General features: G+C 39.5%; 1 protein-coding gene across 2 annotated transcripts in view; it reads left to right on the forward strand.

Annotated features, from left to right (window-relative positions):
• LAMA1 (laminin subunit alpha 1) overlaps window positions 1-19,251 on the forward strand; it is a 156,979-nt gene that overhangs the window by 105,908 nt on the left and 31,820 nt on the right. The window contains exons 37-48 of one of the 2 annotated variants that reach the window (XM_036880704.2): window positions 2,523-2,733; window positions 2,935-3,051; window positions 3,175-3,338; window positions 5,096-5,231; window positions 5,780-5,873; window positions 7,445-7,561; window positions 9,061-9,243; window positions 9,556-9,710; window positions 13,817-13,960; window positions 14,932-15,065; window positions 15,898-16,048; window positions 16,884-17,008. In XM_036880704.2, the coding sequence (XP_036736599.2) occupies window positions 2,523-2,733; window positions 2,935-3,051; window positions 3,175-3,338; window positions 5,096-5,231; window positions 5,780-5,873; window positions 7,445-7,561; window positions 9,061-9,243; window positions 9,556-9,710; window positions 13,817-13,960; window positions 14,932-15,065; window positions 15,898-16,048; window positions 16,884-17,008 (1,731 nt within the window). The remainder of the gene's footprint in view (window positions 1-2,522; window positions 2,734-2,934; window positions 3,052-3,174; window positions 3,339-5,095; window positions 5,232-5,779; window positions 5,874-7,444; window positions 7,562-9,060; window positions 9,244-9,555; window positions 9,711-13,816; window positions 13,961-14,931; window positions 15,066-15,897; window positions 16,049-16,883; window positions 17,009-19,251) is intronic. The other variant, XM_036880705.2, reaches the window with a different exon arrangement.

Genomic DNA, 19,251 nt, shown 5'->3' on the forward strand with positions numbered 1-19,251 from the left:
CCCTGGAGATCCTCCCGGTGTCATTTTGTGGGGCCTTCCTCCCTCACCATGACCCTCCCACAGTCAGTTCATTCATTCATTCAGCAAGACAGATTGAGCTTCCAGGTGGCAGGCATTTGTGCTATGATTTGGGGACACACAGGACAACTGTAGAGCCTTTTTGCCCTCTAGGACCTCATAGTCCACTTGGGAACATTTCATTTTCTGAATAGCATTTGAGAGGAAGGCGAGGAGGCAGGACAGCCCATGGCCCGGACGCTCTGTGCCTGTCACACAGCCCAGTAACCCCTTTCTCTGTCATTGCAGCTCTTTTGTTTCTATTTTGAATTAAGTTATTAATAAGATTGCTGATCTCACTTTTTATAAGTAAAATTATTACTAAATAATCCTCTTATTTATTTTTTTAATTAAGAGTTTAAAATGTGTTCTCTGGCCTATACTTCCCTATTTTTCATAGATAATCTCTGTATTTATGCTATTTCAAATTTTTTGGATTATTTTGGGAATCATCTTTTTAATTATTCTTAGAAAATTGGTAATTAACACTGACATATGTCAATCCTACAGGTGAGAATGTTTATTACACAAACCATGCTTATGTTGAGGTACCCAAGACCACCCCCACATTCAGAGTTTCCCCAGGACTTTCAGGACTCATGGCCAAGATTTCTTATGGTGATGTATAAGGATGCACAGTCGTATAGGGGAAGAAGACACCCCAGAGTCTGGGGGAATCGAGGCAGGCTTCCCTAAGCCCAGTCTCCCTCCCATGAGGAGTCACAGAGCACACTCTTTCCCCAGCAATGAAAATGCAGCCTCATATGTGTGGGATGTTTCTGCCTTGGGGAGCCCATTAGAAGTTCAGCATCCACAGATTTTACTGGAGGCTGGTCCTATAGTCACCCTCTACCTAGCATGTACCCAAATTCCAGACTCCCAGAAGGAAAGCAAATGTTGAGGATAAACCACATATTTGCACAAATGGTCAAGGCAGTGAGCCACTCCTATCAGTTAGGGAGCACTAGAGACACTTGCAGATGCTGGCCAAGTGCCAACCACAGGCACAAGCAAGCCTTTCTAAGGACAGCCAACTCCAGCCTGCCATGTACCCCTTTTCTGCACACTATACATTATCATTTGTAGCTGTTTTCCAAGCTGGTGTCTGCAGAGCTAACAAAAGATATTTCATTAAAGAAATGTGCCCTATGATTACATAAATTTGGAAAAGGCAGTGTCTACTAATGAGGGACAAGTTCTTTGCCACAGGTCCTGTCAGAGCTTTCAGTATGCTGACCTGCATCATTAGTCTCTAAGAGGGGCTAGAAAATACAAACTCACTTCCCAGGGAACCCTTTCTCACACAGTTTGAGAAATTCTGGCTTACTGTTTTGATTGAATACATTTTGCAGGAAGAGACTAATGAAGAATGCTGAGGTTTTTTTTTTTCTTTTTATTATTTTTTCAAGTCATTGGTGACTCTATCATTTCATCTGACCACAGTGTAGATGGTAAAGTCATTTCGTAGTTGAAAATTTGACATCTATTTTTAAATTTCTTACAAAGATTCCTTCATCAGTGATAAGAGTGATGTTTAGAATCAAATATATTTAGAAGTATATTGGATTTACTTGTGTGTTTACCATGTACTTCATTTTAGTTCTTGTCTGTATCATAATGCAGCAGCATCTTATTATCATTAAAAATCATAAGAAGGTTCAAATAATTTCTGGTGATGTTCCAATGATGTCAGAGTTCAAGTATGTATCCTTGGAAAATGTCTTCTATTGTGTCTGAGCCCAGCAATCTGATAATCTGTGAAAACCTGAGGGTGATTTATAAGACATTTTAAAGTTCTCATGATAAGTTGAAGCAAGAAGTTAATGGAACACGTTTAACCACTGCAAAGATTTGTAATATGAAAGTTTCATTATACTATGTGGCTTTAGATTCAAACTTAATTTAAATAAGCAATTGGAGAGCATATTTACAAAAGAAAAGGTAAAAAAAGTCTTTTGATTTCCTGAAGCTTGCTTTTATCAATAGTACAAGTTATGTCCTTCTAGCAGTTTGGATTTGAAAATTTTATAAAACCTATTTGCTAACTAGCTGCAGAAAAGCCTTTGTATCGTATAAATACATTGGTAACTTCATAGCAAATCACTGAGTAGCCTGCTTTCAATTTCTTACCATGTTATAATGAAAGATTGTACTTGCCATCATTCATAGACTATGGTCCCAGTTTTCCAAATCCAGATTCACTGAGATAATTTCTTTTAATTCCATTACTAAAATATGTTAGAAAGTCAATGAATAAAGATAGTTTGTTAAGGATAAAGTGTGAATTTGCCACATCTGTGGCTGTCTTAGAAAAATTGCTTCCCTTTGTACGAGGTTATGATGTACCACTAACGATTTCTAGAAGAAACTAGGTATGGATACGTAAAAATCTCTTTCACTATCATTTCAAAGATAAGAGATTTCTTGTTCATTTACTAACTATCTGAACCATCTATATTTACCAGGACTGCTGAAGATTTATTGTCACAAATTCAGGAGAAGTACCAGAAGCCACAGGAAGAGTTGGCTGTATTAAAAGCAGCAGCAAGCAGCCTCCTTTCCAAACATAACCATGAACTGCAGGCAGCAGAAGAGCTTGTGAGGGAAGCCGAAGTTAAGACCCAAGAAAGCTCCCGCCTGCTGCTCATTGTCAGTGCCAACCTGCAAGAATTCACTGTGAGTTTTATATCATGCTCTCCTTTGCAGAGAGCTATTGTCCAAGTTAGATTTTGTAACCAAATTCTCCTACATAAATAATGTCACTTTTAGCTTAAAAAAATGAGCCCAAGAACTAACTTCAGCACATAGTGCCAGGCACTAACATTCAGAAGCTGACTTGCTTCTATGAAACATCCTCAAAAGTGATTTCTGCTACAGGATAAAAGCCTGCATGCTCAAGAAGAACAGAACTTGACCTCAGTGCTAATTACCAAAGGAAGAAGCCTGCTGGAGGCTGTCCTTGCCTGTGCAACAGCTGCCCAGAATGCTCTAGCAGTAAGTCACGACTCAGCACACCATTACAGTTTCCAAAGGACTCTCACACACCTGGCGGATATGCATACATACACACTGTCAAAGAGATGCATATATACTCACAGTAGTAATTTCTCTATGTAGCAGTTAGAGCATCACCGGGATGAGTTACTTTTATGGACTGCCAAAATCAGACGCCATGTAGACGATCTGGTCATGCAGATGTCCAAGAGAGGAGCACTTGAACTTGTCTACAGGGCAGAGGATCATGCTGCTGAGCTTCAGAAACTCACAGGTGCTCTAGACAGGTGAGACCATACTTTGTAGGAATTCCAGAGGTTGTGATCCATTGATCAGAGTTGATAAAGTTGGCTATTTTGATCACAATGTTGAGTTACTCTTCCATTGTCTAAAAAATGAAGAGTCCTATTTTATTTACGTGGCAAGGGGATTTCCTCCCATGTCTGGTAACATAGCTGGCCATCAGCATCAATGTGTGATGGACAAATGCAAACTGAACTGAATAGGAATTAAAACAAATACTGTGCTGTGATATCAAGTCATTAAGGCCAGGCTAAGGGTTTACTAAGTGCTCAGGGCTTTGTTAGGTTGGACGGAACGAGGATATTAACTTCTCTACACATCTTGTCTTTTTGGAGCTTATGATTTGGCTGGCTTACTGCATGTTGGTATAACTGGGGAACTTCAAGAACAGTGATGCCTTTGTCTGCTTGAACCTCCCAGCCCCCCACTCAAAAGACTGTGACTTAACTAGATGCAGCCTGGACTTTGTACATTTTTTGAAAGGTTATCTAATGTGCACCAAATGAGGAAACCAGTGTTTTAAGCCTTTTCAGTGATTTACACAATATTGTGAGTTAATTGGTAAATTTACTTCTATAAAATTTGTTATAAATTATGGCTGGAAAAAGCCTAGACACATTGGGAATATATGTTTCTACATACTGGGTATGTTTTGTGGAAGGGGAGAATAAATATCTTTCCACTTTGAGGAATGCTGCTATACAAGATTAGATCACCCAATGATAGCAATTTAAAACAATGTAAGATAAAATACTGTGTAAATGTGCTGCATTGAGCATTACTACCTATGTGTGCCATAAGAATCAGTAACAGAATAAGGAATTAGATGTTTAGTTAGCATCTCTTTTCACCATCTTTCATCATTTTCCAAAAGAGAAGAAAGTACTCAGACTGAATACCTAGCTGGAACAAAACCTTTATTACTTAGTATGAGTAGTAAAGCAATTTTATATGATACACAGTTAAATAGCATTATTATCGTTTCTTTATGTATCACTGAATTGTGCCAATCAAGTAGTAATAGGTAACAAGTAACTGCTGATGTCTGGATTGGGAATCACCCAACTCAGTAACATTAGGAAGAAAATGAAGTGAGTTATTCGGCAGGCAACACCGTGTCAATTGTCAGATTTCATTTTCAAGATAGAGTGAGCTGGGTGAAATTGCATCATTACCAGTTGGCAAATTCGTAAGTGATTTGCCCACTTGTAAGAGTGAAGTTCAGATGATTGAATTATTATCTGATCCTCCTAAACCTCTAGTGAATTTCATCAAATTGGTTATATACCATTTGAGGAATAAGATTCAACATCCTTACATATACTTAGGAAACCTTTTTGAAAATTAACAAGTTCTTAGCAGGAGAGATTATAAATGTTGCAAACAATGCCTTGATACCCCAGACATATGCAAGGGGTTTGGACAGAAATCAAAGAATGTTGAGGGTAGATGGTGGAAACTGTTGGATGGATAAAAAGATGGGAAACAGCAATCCTCTCTTCTATACAGTTTAGTTTTTCCTCAGAGCTTCAGTAAGCAGTTAATTAAACAGCAAGTCTGAGCATTATCATGACAATGTAGCTACTGCTTTCAAGGATTACTTTTGGAGTTAGAGGGAAGTCTTATGTTATAATGGCTTGTTGATGATACTTTTCTAAGGAGAAGAAACTAGGAGGTTTTTGGATGGTGAGCAAATTTGGTTTAGTTCATCCTAACATCTCTGCCTATGCTGATCTCACAGTGGCCATGGACATGCTAGACATGGCTCCCTGAATGCCACTGGCGCAACTCATGTCCATTCCAACATTCGAAGCCTGATTGAAGAGTCAGACAAATTGGCAAAAGATGCTCTCAGGACCGTGACTAAGGCGAGCCTGGTGAGAAATGATCTGGGGGCTTCGGAGGGTCCCTTCCTTCCCTAGACACTCTTCTTCTGCAAGATGCCTGAGCAAAGTCCCCATGGCTTAAATTTATGCTTATCAACATTCCTTTTTGGAGAGAACTGTGTATGGCTTCTGTCATCATGTGATGCATGTTTTAATCTCTTAAATTCATAAATATATCTTTCAAAGACTAAGGACCAGCAATGTAGAGATGAGGAAAATCTCACCATTTCTAATGACAAAATGATAGTGCTACTTGATACCTACTTGAGTTATCTTTTCTTGTTCATGGAGAAGTCTTCATTTAATGGCTGGTTTTTGTCTTTATATATTTAGAAATGGATTTTTTTTTCTCCTCAGCCATACATTAGGACATAGATTAAGCAAAAATTACGATCCATTTTACATGGTCCCTGACTGTTAGCTAACGGACTTCCTTGTTTGAATTAGATGGGAGGCTCTTCTGATAGAGTTGCTTTCCCCATCTCCAGCTGTGTTGCACCCCACTATCCCATTACCATTTTTACGTTGTTGTTTTCCAGCTCTCAGAGTCCCTGGTTGCTAATGGGAAAGTGGCTCTCCAGCACAGTTCCAAATTTCTAAAAGAAGGCAGCAGTCTGAGCAGAAAGCTTCCAGGTCAGTGTCTACATTAGACTGTATGGAGAAGCAGAGTGAATATCAGCACATCTCTTAGCACACTGCCAGAATATTTTCCTTTCCTGGAGCAATTTGAAGCTTAATATTTCTTGGGCATAATAATATTCCAATTTCCTTTCATAAGCATCATGTATTTTAAACTTTATTTTGGTGATATCTCTTACTTTGCAGTCACCTCTAATCTCCCACATTGTGAAGCCTTCCTTGATGACTGTACCCTCCCCTGATTCTCTCAGCCCCTGAGCTCTCAGTCTTCCTCAGTGTTTGTCAGGTTATCTTTGAGTTCATGTGCTCCTCTCCTGTCTCTCATTGTTTCCCGGTGTTTTGAAGGGTTGTTTCATGTCTGATACTTCTTTTGCCTGTTTCACAGGGCTAATACAATGTTAGACTCCCAGTAGGTTCTCATTAAATAATTACTGAATGAAATCATAATTGATTTATCAATTTTTCAAAAACTGTCTGTACAGTTTAGTTTTTCCTCAGAGCTTCAGTAAGCAGTTATTGGGCACATGTAAGAGCTGGCCAGTAAGCATAGCACAAAACGGCAGCAGGAGTCTGTGTGTAAGAAGCATGCATGTTTTATACTATACAGTGTGCTTTTCACCTTAATACACACTTACATATCAAAACTATCAAGTCTTTTCCTGTGGGTGTAAATAGTGGGCCATAAATAAAGCTTGTGGCCCTTTCAGACCACATCCATGTCCAGTGCTGGATCCTTCCGTTGGAACCAAGGGCATTTATATGTGCTTATTTTGGTTTCTCTGTGACACAGTTTAGAATTTATGTTTGTCATTTCACAATATATAAAGTCCCTAATGCTCCATCATTAAGCATTAACTCTAGCATCAGTGTTGAAGGGCTGTGGTTTCAGTTTGCACAGATAAAGGTATTTCATAGGCCACAAAATAGTGAACTTTCTGGCAATTATAATTTTAGGCAGAGCTATCATGCTCATTCATAATTTATCAATAATTTATGTTTTTTAATCATGTGTTCAGAATCCAAATGTGCTTGTGTATCATGAACAGAAATCTTACAAATAACAGCTTTGATCCAACAACTTTGATCAAACTTGAAGGACTTTGAGCTGAGTGTTAGTTGGTCAGAAGGGAGCAGGCCGGGCAGGGGCCCTGGCCAGAGACACAGGTGGGAGACCATGAGGAAGAGTCCCAGACAGGAGCGCACATTTGGGGTTTTACCCAGAGAAGAAAAGTGACCAGGATTTAGGTGTGGATGGGAAGGTAGTGAGTCTGATTAAGACTGAGTGATTTAAAACACAGTTCTGCACCTTGAGCTCTAATTAAATTGGACATGTAATACTAGTGAGAAGGGCAAGAAAAAAAGTAGGAGAAATGATCAAACAAACTAACAACATTCTTAATTTTTACCGTGAATGGTGCTAAGTCTTGCTGGAAAAGTTTCAGTACTGGGGGTCTCTGTAGAAAGTTACTGATTGTGTGGACAGATCAGAGTGATAAAGAAAGCTGTTGCCTAGGCAGCTTTTTAGTAAGCTAGCCTAAAAGGGAACACTTTTTCCCCTTGAATAGGTATCACATTGGAACTGAGTGAATTGAAAAATACGGCAAACAGATTTCAAGAGAATGCTGATAAAATTACTAGGCAGACCAATGAATCACTCATGATACTCAGAGCAATTCCTGAAGGTATGTGGCAAAGGGATTCTTCATGTAATTAATGTCTTCAGTTGCAAAACCATCACATATGCATGAGGAAGTTCTGCCTTGAGTCTGATTAAGAGCCCTCATTCAAAATGAGACCAAGATTGATAGTTTTCACTTACAGAGGAATATGATTTGGAAAAGAAGATGACTATTCTTTTAGTAATTTCAGAACACCTGCATTGAAATACCACAATTACTCTTTGGAAAACAAGAGCCTTAAAGACTTTATGTTACCCTGTTAATTGCTTACTTTTATCAAGGGCTTGACATGGCCCTTCATTCCTTAGATGAAAGAAGGAATATTCGAAGAAGTCAGCAAGAAGCTGGAATGTTCTTGTTTAAGGAAAAATACTAGATTCATTATAAATGGGGCAATTAAAGAATTATTGCTTGGTAATCTTCCTTCATGAGGCAATGAAGCATTCTAAAATAGGTTTATAGATTACTTTAATATTGATGGTTTGGAAATGCAGTCAGTGTTCACTAAACTTTTAAATAGGATAACTTTTAAAAAGTGGAATACAAATGAATTGTGCTTAAGTGCAATATTTATATTCCATCAACCTTCTCTTTTATTTCTTAATAAGAATTTCATTTAAGTCTTACAAGATACCCAAACATCTCCAAAGTTGTTCTGTCTGCTGGTTCACCTTATAAGTGTGAAAATTTCCATAGGGAGCTGGGTTGGGGCACTTTGAGCTGACTTCTTACCTTAAATCAATGTAGCATTTTTCTGACCTAGAAGTTTATTATTTTTTTTTTTAGGATACATGATATATGTTGATTTCAAACTTACAGAAAAGTTGTGAGAACAGTAAAAAGAACATCTGTGTGCCCTTTATCCAGTTTCTTTTGGTGTTAATTTTTGCCCTATTTCTTATTAAATACTTTTGGAATGAATACTAGTATCTTTAAAAAAAAATCATCACCCAGACTTTCTAGAGTAACTGAATGCCAGTTTGCCTGTAGTGATCATTTCTTCTTCATTGTGTTATTTCTAGCAGCGAGTTTAAGTTTTGGGCAAATACTACCTCCTCTAGGCTTGGATGTATCCACCTCATGTACAGAATTAAATTCCCAAACGTTTTTATCTAGACAAGAAATGGTTTGAAGGAGGCATTTAATGAGTATGGGAAGAGAGTGATAGAAAAAAGACCAAATTAAGAAATTTAGCTTATTAACATGCAAGACCCTGACCACATGGATTAGCAGTTGCTCTGTGATCTCACTGTGCACTGAAATCATATTTCAGTACAGAAGATTGTAACCCAAAATCACTTCATCTGTCCTTAAAAGGGAGCTGTAGAGTATATGATATGCAGCCTTACCATCACCATGGAAAACAGGAAGCCCTGTGTTGTGCTTAATAACCAATAAGAAACACTGTAACCTGTTTCTGCATAAAAGTACATGTGCTGTGGTTTTATGGTTTTTCTCTGTGTCATCCCTGGAGTGCATGCCTGTGTATGAATTTATTTCAGGTGTCAGAGATAGAGGGACAGAAATCAAAGAGCTGGCCATATCAGCAAATCGGAGCGCTGTGAGCACCCTAAAGAATGTGGTGGGATTGAGTGAGAAGCTGTTGAACACATCTAACGACCTGTCCAGGGTTAATGCCACGTTACGGGAAACAGACAAACTTCTACAGGACTCCTCCATGACCAGTATGTCAGGGTCTGCCGCCCCATTAGGAAAATCCGCATTGTCCTATCTTGGGTTTCCAAGTGTACAATGGCACCTTGTTCACAAACAGCATTCCCCAAAAATGGAAACGCGCTAATGTCTGGATTAGCATTTATAAAGAAAGAGAAGGGTCTTGGGTACTGCGTGTTGCTGCTGCATTTTCATATACTTACCAATATTTCAAGGATTTGATTATTAGAGTATTATCTTTTCCCCAGTGCATCAGTAATAAACAATTAATTTTTCTTGTTTCCTCCCCGCTGCCAACTTTCCTGCCACCTCCTATTTGTTAGCTCTGTTGGCAGGAAGAAAAGTAAAGGATGTGGAAATGCAAGCCAACCTCTTATTTGATCGGTTGAAGCCTCTGAAGACATTAGAAGAGAACCTGAGCAGAAACCTATCAGAAATCAAACTGCTGATCAGCCAGGCCCGGAAACAAGCGGCTTCTGTGAGTGTGGGCCCTGTGGCCCCCAGGGTGGCCCCCGCTCCCGTAGCCGGGCTCGGTACCTCCAGTCCAGGAACTCCTCCAGAAATGCTTCTCTCCCACCTCACAGCCTTGAGTGTATTTACCTAAGTAAAAATATATATACATATATATATTTTTTGAGTTTCAACTTCACAACTAGTGCCTTTGCATTGTCTTGAAATATCTCTTCTCCCCCTGCCCCAGCCAGTGAATTTAAGTACACTTATGTTTAATATACCTCAATATGTTTAGGTATATTTAATTAGTCTTATTTTCTTTGATTTCTGCTATTAGTCAATGTGTTTCAAAGAGCTTCTTAACAAAGAGATCTCATTGTCCCTGTGGAGACGTGCAGTCATAGCCTGGGTTACAGACTCCTAACCAGCAGTAGATGGTGCAGAACACGCTGCCAGGTGTCAGCGTCGCTCTGAGTTCCGTTGGTTGCAGCGGATGTCATTTACATCGTTTGACCAACGTGGTTTAATGATCCGAGTACCCCTCAGGCAGTATGCATGCACCTCATCCTCTAGAAATCTGAAAAAGCAGTGTGTATACACGCAAATGCTGCACAAATCCAGGTCACTAAGTGCATAAAACACTTGACATCAGAGAAGCACAACATTAAGAAGATGTTCTGTGGCTGTCAAAGCACATGCCACAGGATGTGCTCTGAAGGAGAGCATTTGGGGGAAATAACAGAACTTTTAAGAGACTATGCAATCACTTTGCTACTGTGGACTTCTAAAGGATAAATGTGATCTGTGATTTAAGGTTTATCTGCCTGAATGCTTACAGCCAAGAAAAAGGAGTTCTGGGCTCTTTGGCCCCCTGTCCCTGGGGGACCCCTCTACTGGAAAAGGGCAGTAGGTTTGTCTGAGCTCTGGATTCCATCGGTTTTCATTATCATAGCCAAATAAATGTAAGCCTGAGGGTTGGTTCCAAATGCTCAAAGTTAATATAAACTTATAATCTTTAAGGTTAATATAAGAAATATATACAAATAATTATCAGAGAAATATGTGGTAAGTACAGTAATTGTTCTATAAATATTTGCTTAATGACTAAATGGATTTAGTCCATTTATTTAACAAATGATCATTAAGTATCCTCTCTGTCAGATATAGAGATTCCAAGGTGATTTGGATCAGCTACTTGTCTTTTTTATTTTTATTAATTAATTAATTTATTTTTAATTCATTTTGTTATCATTAATCTACAATTACATGAAGAACATTATGGTTACTAGACTTCCCCCTTCACCAAGTACCCCCTACAAACCCCATTACAGTCACTGTCCATCAGCGTAGTAAGATGCTGTAGAATCACTACTTGTCTTCTCTGTGTTGCACATTCCTCCCACCGGTATACATGCTAATCGTAAGGCCCCCTTTCTTTTTCCCCGTCCTTATCCCTTCCTCCCTTCCCACCCATCCTCCCCAGTCCCTTTCCCTTTGGTAACTGTTAGTCCATTCTTGGGTTCTGTGATTCTGCTGCTGTTTGTTCCTTCAGTTTTTCTTTGTTCTTATACTCCACACATGAGTGAAATCATTTGCTACTTGTCTTTCTACGCCTGGCTTATTTCACTGAGCATAATACCCTCTAGCTCCATCCATGTTGTTGCAAATGATAGGATTTGTTTTCTTCTTATGGCTGAATAATATTCCATTGTGTATATATACCACATCTTCTTTATCCATTCATATACTGATGGACACTTAGGTTGCTTCCATTTCGTGGCTATTGTAAATAGTGTTGCAATAAACATAGGGGTGCATCTGTCTTTTTCAAATTGGGCTGCTGCATTCTTAGGGTAAATTCCTAGAAGTGGGATTCCTGGGTCAAATGGTATTTCTATTTTGAGCTTTTTGAGGAACCTCCATACTGCTTTCCACAATGGTTGAACTAATTTACATTCCCACCAGCAGTGTAGGAGGGTTCCCCTTTCTCCACAACCTCGCCAATATTTGTTGTTGTTTGTCTTTTGGATGGTGGCGATCCTTACTGGTGTGAGGTGATATCTCATTGTGATTTTAATTTGCATTTCTCTGATGACTAGTGATGTGGAGCATCATGTGTCTGTTGGCCATCTGAATTTCTTCTTTGGAGAACTGTCTGTTCAGCTCCTCTGCCCATTTTTTAATTGGATTATTTGCTTTTTATTTGTTGAGGTGCATAAGCTCTTTATATATTTTGGATGTCAACCCTTTATCAGATATGTCATTTATGAATATATTCTCCCATACTGTAGGGTACCTTTTTGTTCTATTGATGGTGTCCTTTGCTGTACAGAAGCTTTTCAGCTTGATATAGTCCCACTTGTTCGTTTTTGCTTTTGTTTTCCTTGCCTGGGGTGATATGTTCATGAAGAAGTCGCTCATGTTTATGTCCAAGAGATTTTTACCTATGTTTTTTTCTAAGAGTTTTATGGTTTCGTGGCTTACATTCAGGTCTTTCATCCATTTCGAATTTACTTTTGTGTATGGGGTTAGACAGTGATCCAGTTTCATTCTCTTACATGTAGCTGTCCAGTTTTGCCAGCACTATCTATTGAAGAGACTGTCATTTCCCCATTGTATGTCCATGGCTCCTTTATCATATATTAATTGACCATATATGTTTGGGTTAATGTCTGGAGTCTCTATTCTGTTCCACTGGTCTGTGGCTCTGTTCTTGTGCCAGTACCAAACTGTCTTGATTACTGTGGCTTTGTAGTAGAGCTTGAAGTTGGGGAGTGAGATCCCCCCAACTTTATTCTTCCTTCTCAGGATTGCTTTGGCTATTCAGGGTCTTTGGTGTTTCCATATGAATTTTAGAACTATTTGTTCCTGTTCATTGAAGAATGCTGTTGGTAATTTGATAGGGATTGCATCGAATCTGTATATTGCTTTGGGCAGGATGGCCATTTTGATGATATTAATTTTTCCTAGCCAAGAGCATGGGATGAGTTTCCATTTGTTAGTGTCCTCTTTAATTTCTCTTAAGAGTGTCTTATAGTTTTCAGGGTATAGGTCTTTCACATCCTTGGTTAGGTTTATTCCTAAGTGTTTTATTCTTTTTGATGCAATTGTGAATGGAATTGTTTTCCTGATTTCTCTTTCTATTAGTTCATTGTTAGTGTATAGGAATGCAACAGATATCTGTGTGTTAATTTTGTATCCTGCAACTTTGCTGTATTCCAGTATCAGTTCTAGTAGGTTCGGAGTGGAGTCTTTAGGGTTTTTTTATGTACAGTATCTTGTCATCTGCAAATAGTGACAGTTTAACTTCTTCTTTACCAATTTGAATTCCCTGTATTTCTTTGTTTTGTCTAATTGCCGTGGCTAGGACCTCCAGTACTATGTTGAATAACAGTGGGGAGAGTGGGCATCCCTGTCTAGTTCCCGATCTCAGAGGAAAAGCTTTCAGCTTCTCCATGTTCAGTATGATGTTGGCTGTGCGTTTATCATATATGGCCTTTATTATGTTGAGGTACTTGTCCTCTATACCCATTTTGTTGAGCGTTTTATCATGAATGGATGTTGAATTTTGTCGAATGCTTTTTCAGCATCTATGGAGATGATCATATGGTTTTTGTCCTTCTTTTTGTTTATGTGGTGGATGATGTTGATGTATTTTCGAATGTTGTACCATCCTTGCATCCCTGAGATGAATCCCACTTGGTCATGGTGTATGATCCTTTTGATGTATTTTTGAATTCAGTTTGCTAATATTTTGTTGAGTATTTTTGCATCTACGTTCATCAGGGATATTGGTCTGTAATTTTCTTTTTTGGTGAGATCTTTGCCTGGTTTTGGTATTAGCTGCTTATCTTTAAGAAATAATATGTCACATGAGGAAGACAGTTTCCTACATAAAATATCTTTTGAAAAACTCCAAGACTGACTTTTCTATATTTAAATACCTCACAAAATAAAATAGTTTTCATCACCATCTGATTTCTCACTTTGTGAAACAAAGCATCGTGTGTTATCAGGAGAGGAAACTTGCCTAACGGTGAAAATCTGTGTGAGAATAGTGCTTTGGAATTCCCAGCACACTGCCAAGGTGTGTCACTAAATGATTGGGACATTTCCTTTTTCCTTTTAAAGATTAAAGTCGCTGTGTCTGCAGACAGAGATTGTATCCGGGCGTATCAGCCTCAGATTTCTTCTACTAACTACAACACCTTAACACTCAATGTCAAGACGAGTGAGCCCGATAACCTTCTCTTCTACCTTGGTAGCAGCGCCAGCGTGAGTACAGACCAGCAAAAAGCAGCAATGAGTCTCTTATGAACATGTGTACTTTCTGAATTGACACTTTTTTGATGAAAAGAAAAATAGGGCCTTGGTGAAATCACTAATTCTCCTAAGGGAATTAACCTTTTGCTAAACTGGTAGCATTAGGTTAAAAATAAACACACTTATAATTGAATGCCTGTGGAAGAGGAGCATTTATGAAAGGGGCCTCCTTCTGCCCTCTTAATCACCAGCTCTGAGAAAATAACTTTTTTTTAATGCCTTCTGAGACCTTTAAGGCCATTGAGTTCTGGGTCTGCAAGGTTGATCTTGGTGGTTGTCACCAGGAGCGGAGGCGGCCGCCCTGAGGGGTGTATAAGGACTGTCAAGCTTCACCCATGCTTTACCACCCAGTAAGAGTCCTATGGTTCCCACAAAGTGAGTCCCTTACAGAAGACCATTGTACCTTTGGCTGTGTCAGTAGGAATGGGTCCCCTTGGCTGTGTTAGGTAGAAAATATTAACTAGCACAAACATGTTCTGGAATGTCTTCTTTGGAGCTAAGGTGCAAAACACATGTAGGTCCCTGGTGTGGGGTCTCATGGCTCCTGTCTTCCAGCATATTTCATAAGCAAACAAGCACAGTGCCTTCCTCATGCTCCCTGCACACTGCTGGTGCCTCCAGGGTCTGTCCTGCAGAGCTTTATGGGAAGCACTGTGGATGCCTTTGGGGCAGGGAAAGTGGAGTGCTAATGTCCAATGGTGGCCACTGTCTCCAATACCCAGAGTCATGGTTCAGCTCCAGGGAGGAGAGCATTTAAAGATGAAAGAAGATTGTTTTCGTCTTTTGCTTCTCTTCTTTTTTTAAGAATAGAGAAACAATGCAGAAAATAGAAAACAATGCAGGAACTCATTGTTAAATTGCTCTGTAGTCATGCAAACAGTCTAGCATGTAAACTTATCCCAGCTCATGGCCCTGCACCCCAGTCTGATTTCCTGGCAGTGGAGATGCGTCGAGGGAAAGCGGCCTTCCTCTGGGATATGGGCTCCGGGTCAACTCGGTTGGAATTCCCGGACTTCCCAATTGATAACAACAAATGGCACAGTATCTATGTAACCAGGTAATAGAAAAAGGTCTCTCTGAGCATCTCTTTTTAACACTGTGTCTTCTAAGTAATTACATGTTTGCAGCATCATATAATAGCCTTCAGAACTTCTGGGAGGTCAGATTGCAGTGAAAGATTACTTGGCTTAGATTAAATGTAGAAATAAGGGCTTTTTTTAATTACAGAAGAAATGTACTTTGTTTTCAAAATCAGTAATTAAACAAGATGAAGTTTATGTTAATTTTCGGGCAGCCAACCTAGCAAAATGGTTCCTTCCTAGGAAAGGAGAGTAAAAGGTCACGTGGTGGAGATTCCACATAGCTGGGGTGGTTTGCAAGCAGAAGAGGACAGAAGGCGAGGTTACAAGTGGGGAATGTGTTTTCTTAAAATTCTTCCTTTAAAAGCCTCCTGCCAGAGGTAACTACTTTAGGCAGCTTTAAGTATATCTTTCTTTGTGGTTTTCTATGATGTCATGGTTTTTTGTTGATGGTGTGTTATTATTAGGGATGGGGATTTTTGTCTTCTGCTTTGTTATTTATAAAAATGAAGTAATTGACTTTGAAAAGTCAGTAGACTATTTCAAATATAGTTTAACTCATTATCTGTAACTATTTTAAACAAGGAGGTGACATGATGAAATTTATGTTTTAGAAGAACTACTCTGCTAGATTTCAGAGAGTAAACTAGGAAGTGGGTGGGCAAGACCAGGAAGCAGGGAGACTAGTGGGGGGTCTGTTACAGTCATGGGGAGAAGCAAATGGAGGCTGTGGAGGACACATGCTTGCACATGTATGGACTGGCTTGGAATTCTGAATGTGTTTCTTTTGCAATTCTTCGTGACCCTTAGGTTTGGAAACATTGGTTCATTGAGTGTAAAGGAAATGAGTGCAACACAAAAGCCACCAACAAAAATGAGTAAATCCCCTGGAACAGCCAATGTTCTGGATATAAATAATTCAACACTAATGTTTGTTGGAGGGCTTGGAGGACAGATCAAGGTAAATGGTGAACAGGACTGCTTGTCTGATTCTACCTATGTACAAAATTAGTTATGTTTATATTGTTGAATATATCCTATGTATAAAATTAGTTATGTTTATATTGTTGATTTTACCTATGTATAAAATTAGTTATGTTTATATTGTTGAATATATCCTAGGCAGATGAAGATTATCTTCTGCTCCTATTCTGCCTACCAACAGTTGTTCTGCAGAGCTGGGTTGGCTTCATAGATTAAAGGATCATGCTTAATAAATAGTATAAATGGAAAAGAAGCCAGTGGTTAATTTTGCTAGTTGGGTTTCTTTTTTCAATGATAAAATGGAAAATTCAATATTCCACATTAATTTCTATAAAGTTCCCTTATCTCTGTTGTAACTCCAGGTAGTGATGGAATAGTACTAATTAGTATTCAGTGAAAAAGCTCATCATATTGATTCTATTAGATCAGTTATACCCTCACCAAACAACGTCGAGTCACCTGGACTTGGTTCAGTGCTCTGAAATTTGTGTAAGGGTCTTGGTCCCAGCTGGGCCCTCACTGCTGACCACATTCTCTGGGCCTCTGCTTCCTCATTGGTAAAAGGGGCTTCTCTCTGGTGACCCACTTGATGAGATGATCTTTAAGATCCTCTTGAGTTGTCACTCTTCTAGGATTCTACTTCATCATTGGAAGGAAATCCAATGATTACAGTCTGGCCATTTTTCTGGATGTTGTTTTCTCAAATTTGGATCTTTTAGATTTGAACCCCAGGGAGGAGTTTTATGCACTTAGAGAATTGATTCCTTTCACCAAATATTCATGGGTTATATTTGTTTGTCTGTTGACATTAGAAGTCTCCGACTGTGAAGGTTACTCATTTTAAGGGCTGCATGGGAGAGGCCTTCTTGAATGGACAATCCATTGGCCTGTGGAACTACATCGAAAGGGAGGGCAAGTGCCATGGCTGCTTCGGAAGGTAATGTATCCCCACAGTTTATCACATGATGTGTAATCCCATTAACGTCTGAGAACGGCTTAAAGGATTCACATGCACGTCAAGGATGAGACAGAGTTCATGATGTCTGTCATCTCAGCAAAGGGTATGCTGTAGATCATTCCCTAATAGAAGCATGGATATCATTTTTAACCCTTAAAAAGAAGTATTCTTTTTACTGTGTCTTGTCTTATATGTTTCGATTATGAATCATAAAATTGAGAAACATCAGACATCTTCATAAATAGCCTTCTGTCTCAAAGAGCTACCCTGACGTTTTGGGTAAATGGCTGTACATTTTTCTTTTGAAAATACCTCTGAGGATAAGGATTTCGTTTATGCTGTCAGTTTTATAAATAAGTACTTCCTTATTCCTAAATCTGTAATTCTAGAAATAAAATGCCTTTGGAAGAGGACCACTACCTATTTTTTTTTTACATATATTGATAAATAGAAGGTATTTAATAACAATCTCACCAAGCTCAACAACCCATTTTGTTTTCTAATAAATAAGTGCTGCAACCCCATAAGTATACAAGACCTGTGTTCTAGGGCTTTAGTAATTAAGACAACAGATTGCCTTTGCCACTAGAGGAATGGAACATCTGATGTAATTTCTCTCATCCAATGAGCTGCTCTGCCCACACTGACACCTGTAATTAACAGTGAGCGGCTACAAGATCAGCCAGAGGCAGCCCCCATCCCAGGTAGACCCTCGTGGGCGAGTTTTCATTTCACCATTGTCAGGCCTGCTTTCTCACCTGGCTCACAGCTTGGGATTTTGTGATTTGAGCCTTTTATTTACTTCTTCCCCCTTACTTAGCTTGTTTGAAAGGTCATGACTGAGAGCTTGGTTGTTGGAGCCTTACGACTAAAAAGAATATTGGATTTGGGGTCTGTTTCCGAGGCTCCTGGCCTGGCTCTCCTAACAATTCTTTCTCAGTGACTGTGGAGTAAGTCATTCCACTTCTCGAAGGCTTGGTTTCTTCTTTCAGAAAAAGAAGAATGTTAACTCTGTTTGCTTGATCTGCCTCCCTGGTGATTAACAAGTAACATGATGTATGTGAAAATACTTCATATTGAAATGCTGCACCGATGCTCATGTCTTGTATTCCTGAAGTGATAGTCCATTGCTTTCTGGGCCTCAGGATTATTTTCTTGACAACGAACATGTGGAAACCCAAGGTTTTGTAAGTGGCAAACAATAAAAAATGATACCACCTTGTGAAGACATGGTACCCATTCTAGAACTTCTGGAGCTGAGCACGCTCCATCACTTTTTCCTCGGGCTGTTTTTCTAGCAAGGAAGTTTTCCCACCAGCTTGGTAATTCTAACATGAAAAATGCTCTGACCTCTGGATTTTGTCCCCTACACTAACCCCAGATCATTAATTTTACTTATGGGGAAAAAAAAGTCTTAGCAGAAATGGAATATTTCTAATATGGGATTGTTCCCTTGCATTAGCTGTTACATATCCCCAGTTTGCATCGTTTTAAGGGTCGTTTTTGACCCACTGACCTCAAAAGCCATACCAGTGAGTGAATCCCACGAGTGCTGCTCTCCTCCTCCTTTGCTGGAATGAGGAAGTCAGTGTCTGGGTGGCCACCAGTTTGTTCTCCTTGAGGATTTGCCCTCCCACCGGTTTCCCACCCACCCTGGACTGTGACTGAAAGATGAAAGTTGGTAGGAAAGGAGGGACTGGCAGGTGCTGCTCTTTCCTGCAGTTAATCCTGGAACGGACTATTTGGGTAGAGGGCTGGCTACCTGGCTGAACTTTAAGGCAGAATTGCCTCATAAGCTCCATCAAGGTAAGGTTTGGCTACTGTTTTTCTGGATACTGAGCAAATCAGCTGGCTAATCTTGTATTATACTGATGTACAGTTCTAAAAGTTGTTTTTTTTTTTTAAATCACTCGTTTGGTAGGATATGGATAGATATTCTTTAAAAAAGGGATGTCAGCATTAGTCACAGGAATTCTCTACCAGCATCTCGTCTTCTAAGAGAAAATGCCTATATGGAAGCATAAGTGCCCTGCACTGTGGTAAACGGGGGCAACAGTGGATGAAGCAGCCTCCCAGGCCTGGCGCCAGGGGATCCCTCACTCACTCATATAGAAGCTGCAGGGAGTGCTGGTGGGCAGTACAGTGGGCATACCCACCTCATAAATGAGAGCTTGGATCACAAAGCATCCTTCCAGGCTAACAGGGCTGAAGGCTGGGAGGAA

Source organism: Manis pentadactyla, chromosome 6, assembly GCF_030020395.1.
Source record: "Manis pentadactyla isolate mManPen7 chromosome 6, mManPen7.hap1, whole genome shotgun sequence".
Taxonomy (NCBI): domain Eukaryota; kingdom Metazoa; phylum Chordata; class Mammalia; order Pholidota; family Manidae; genus Manis; species Manis pentadactyla.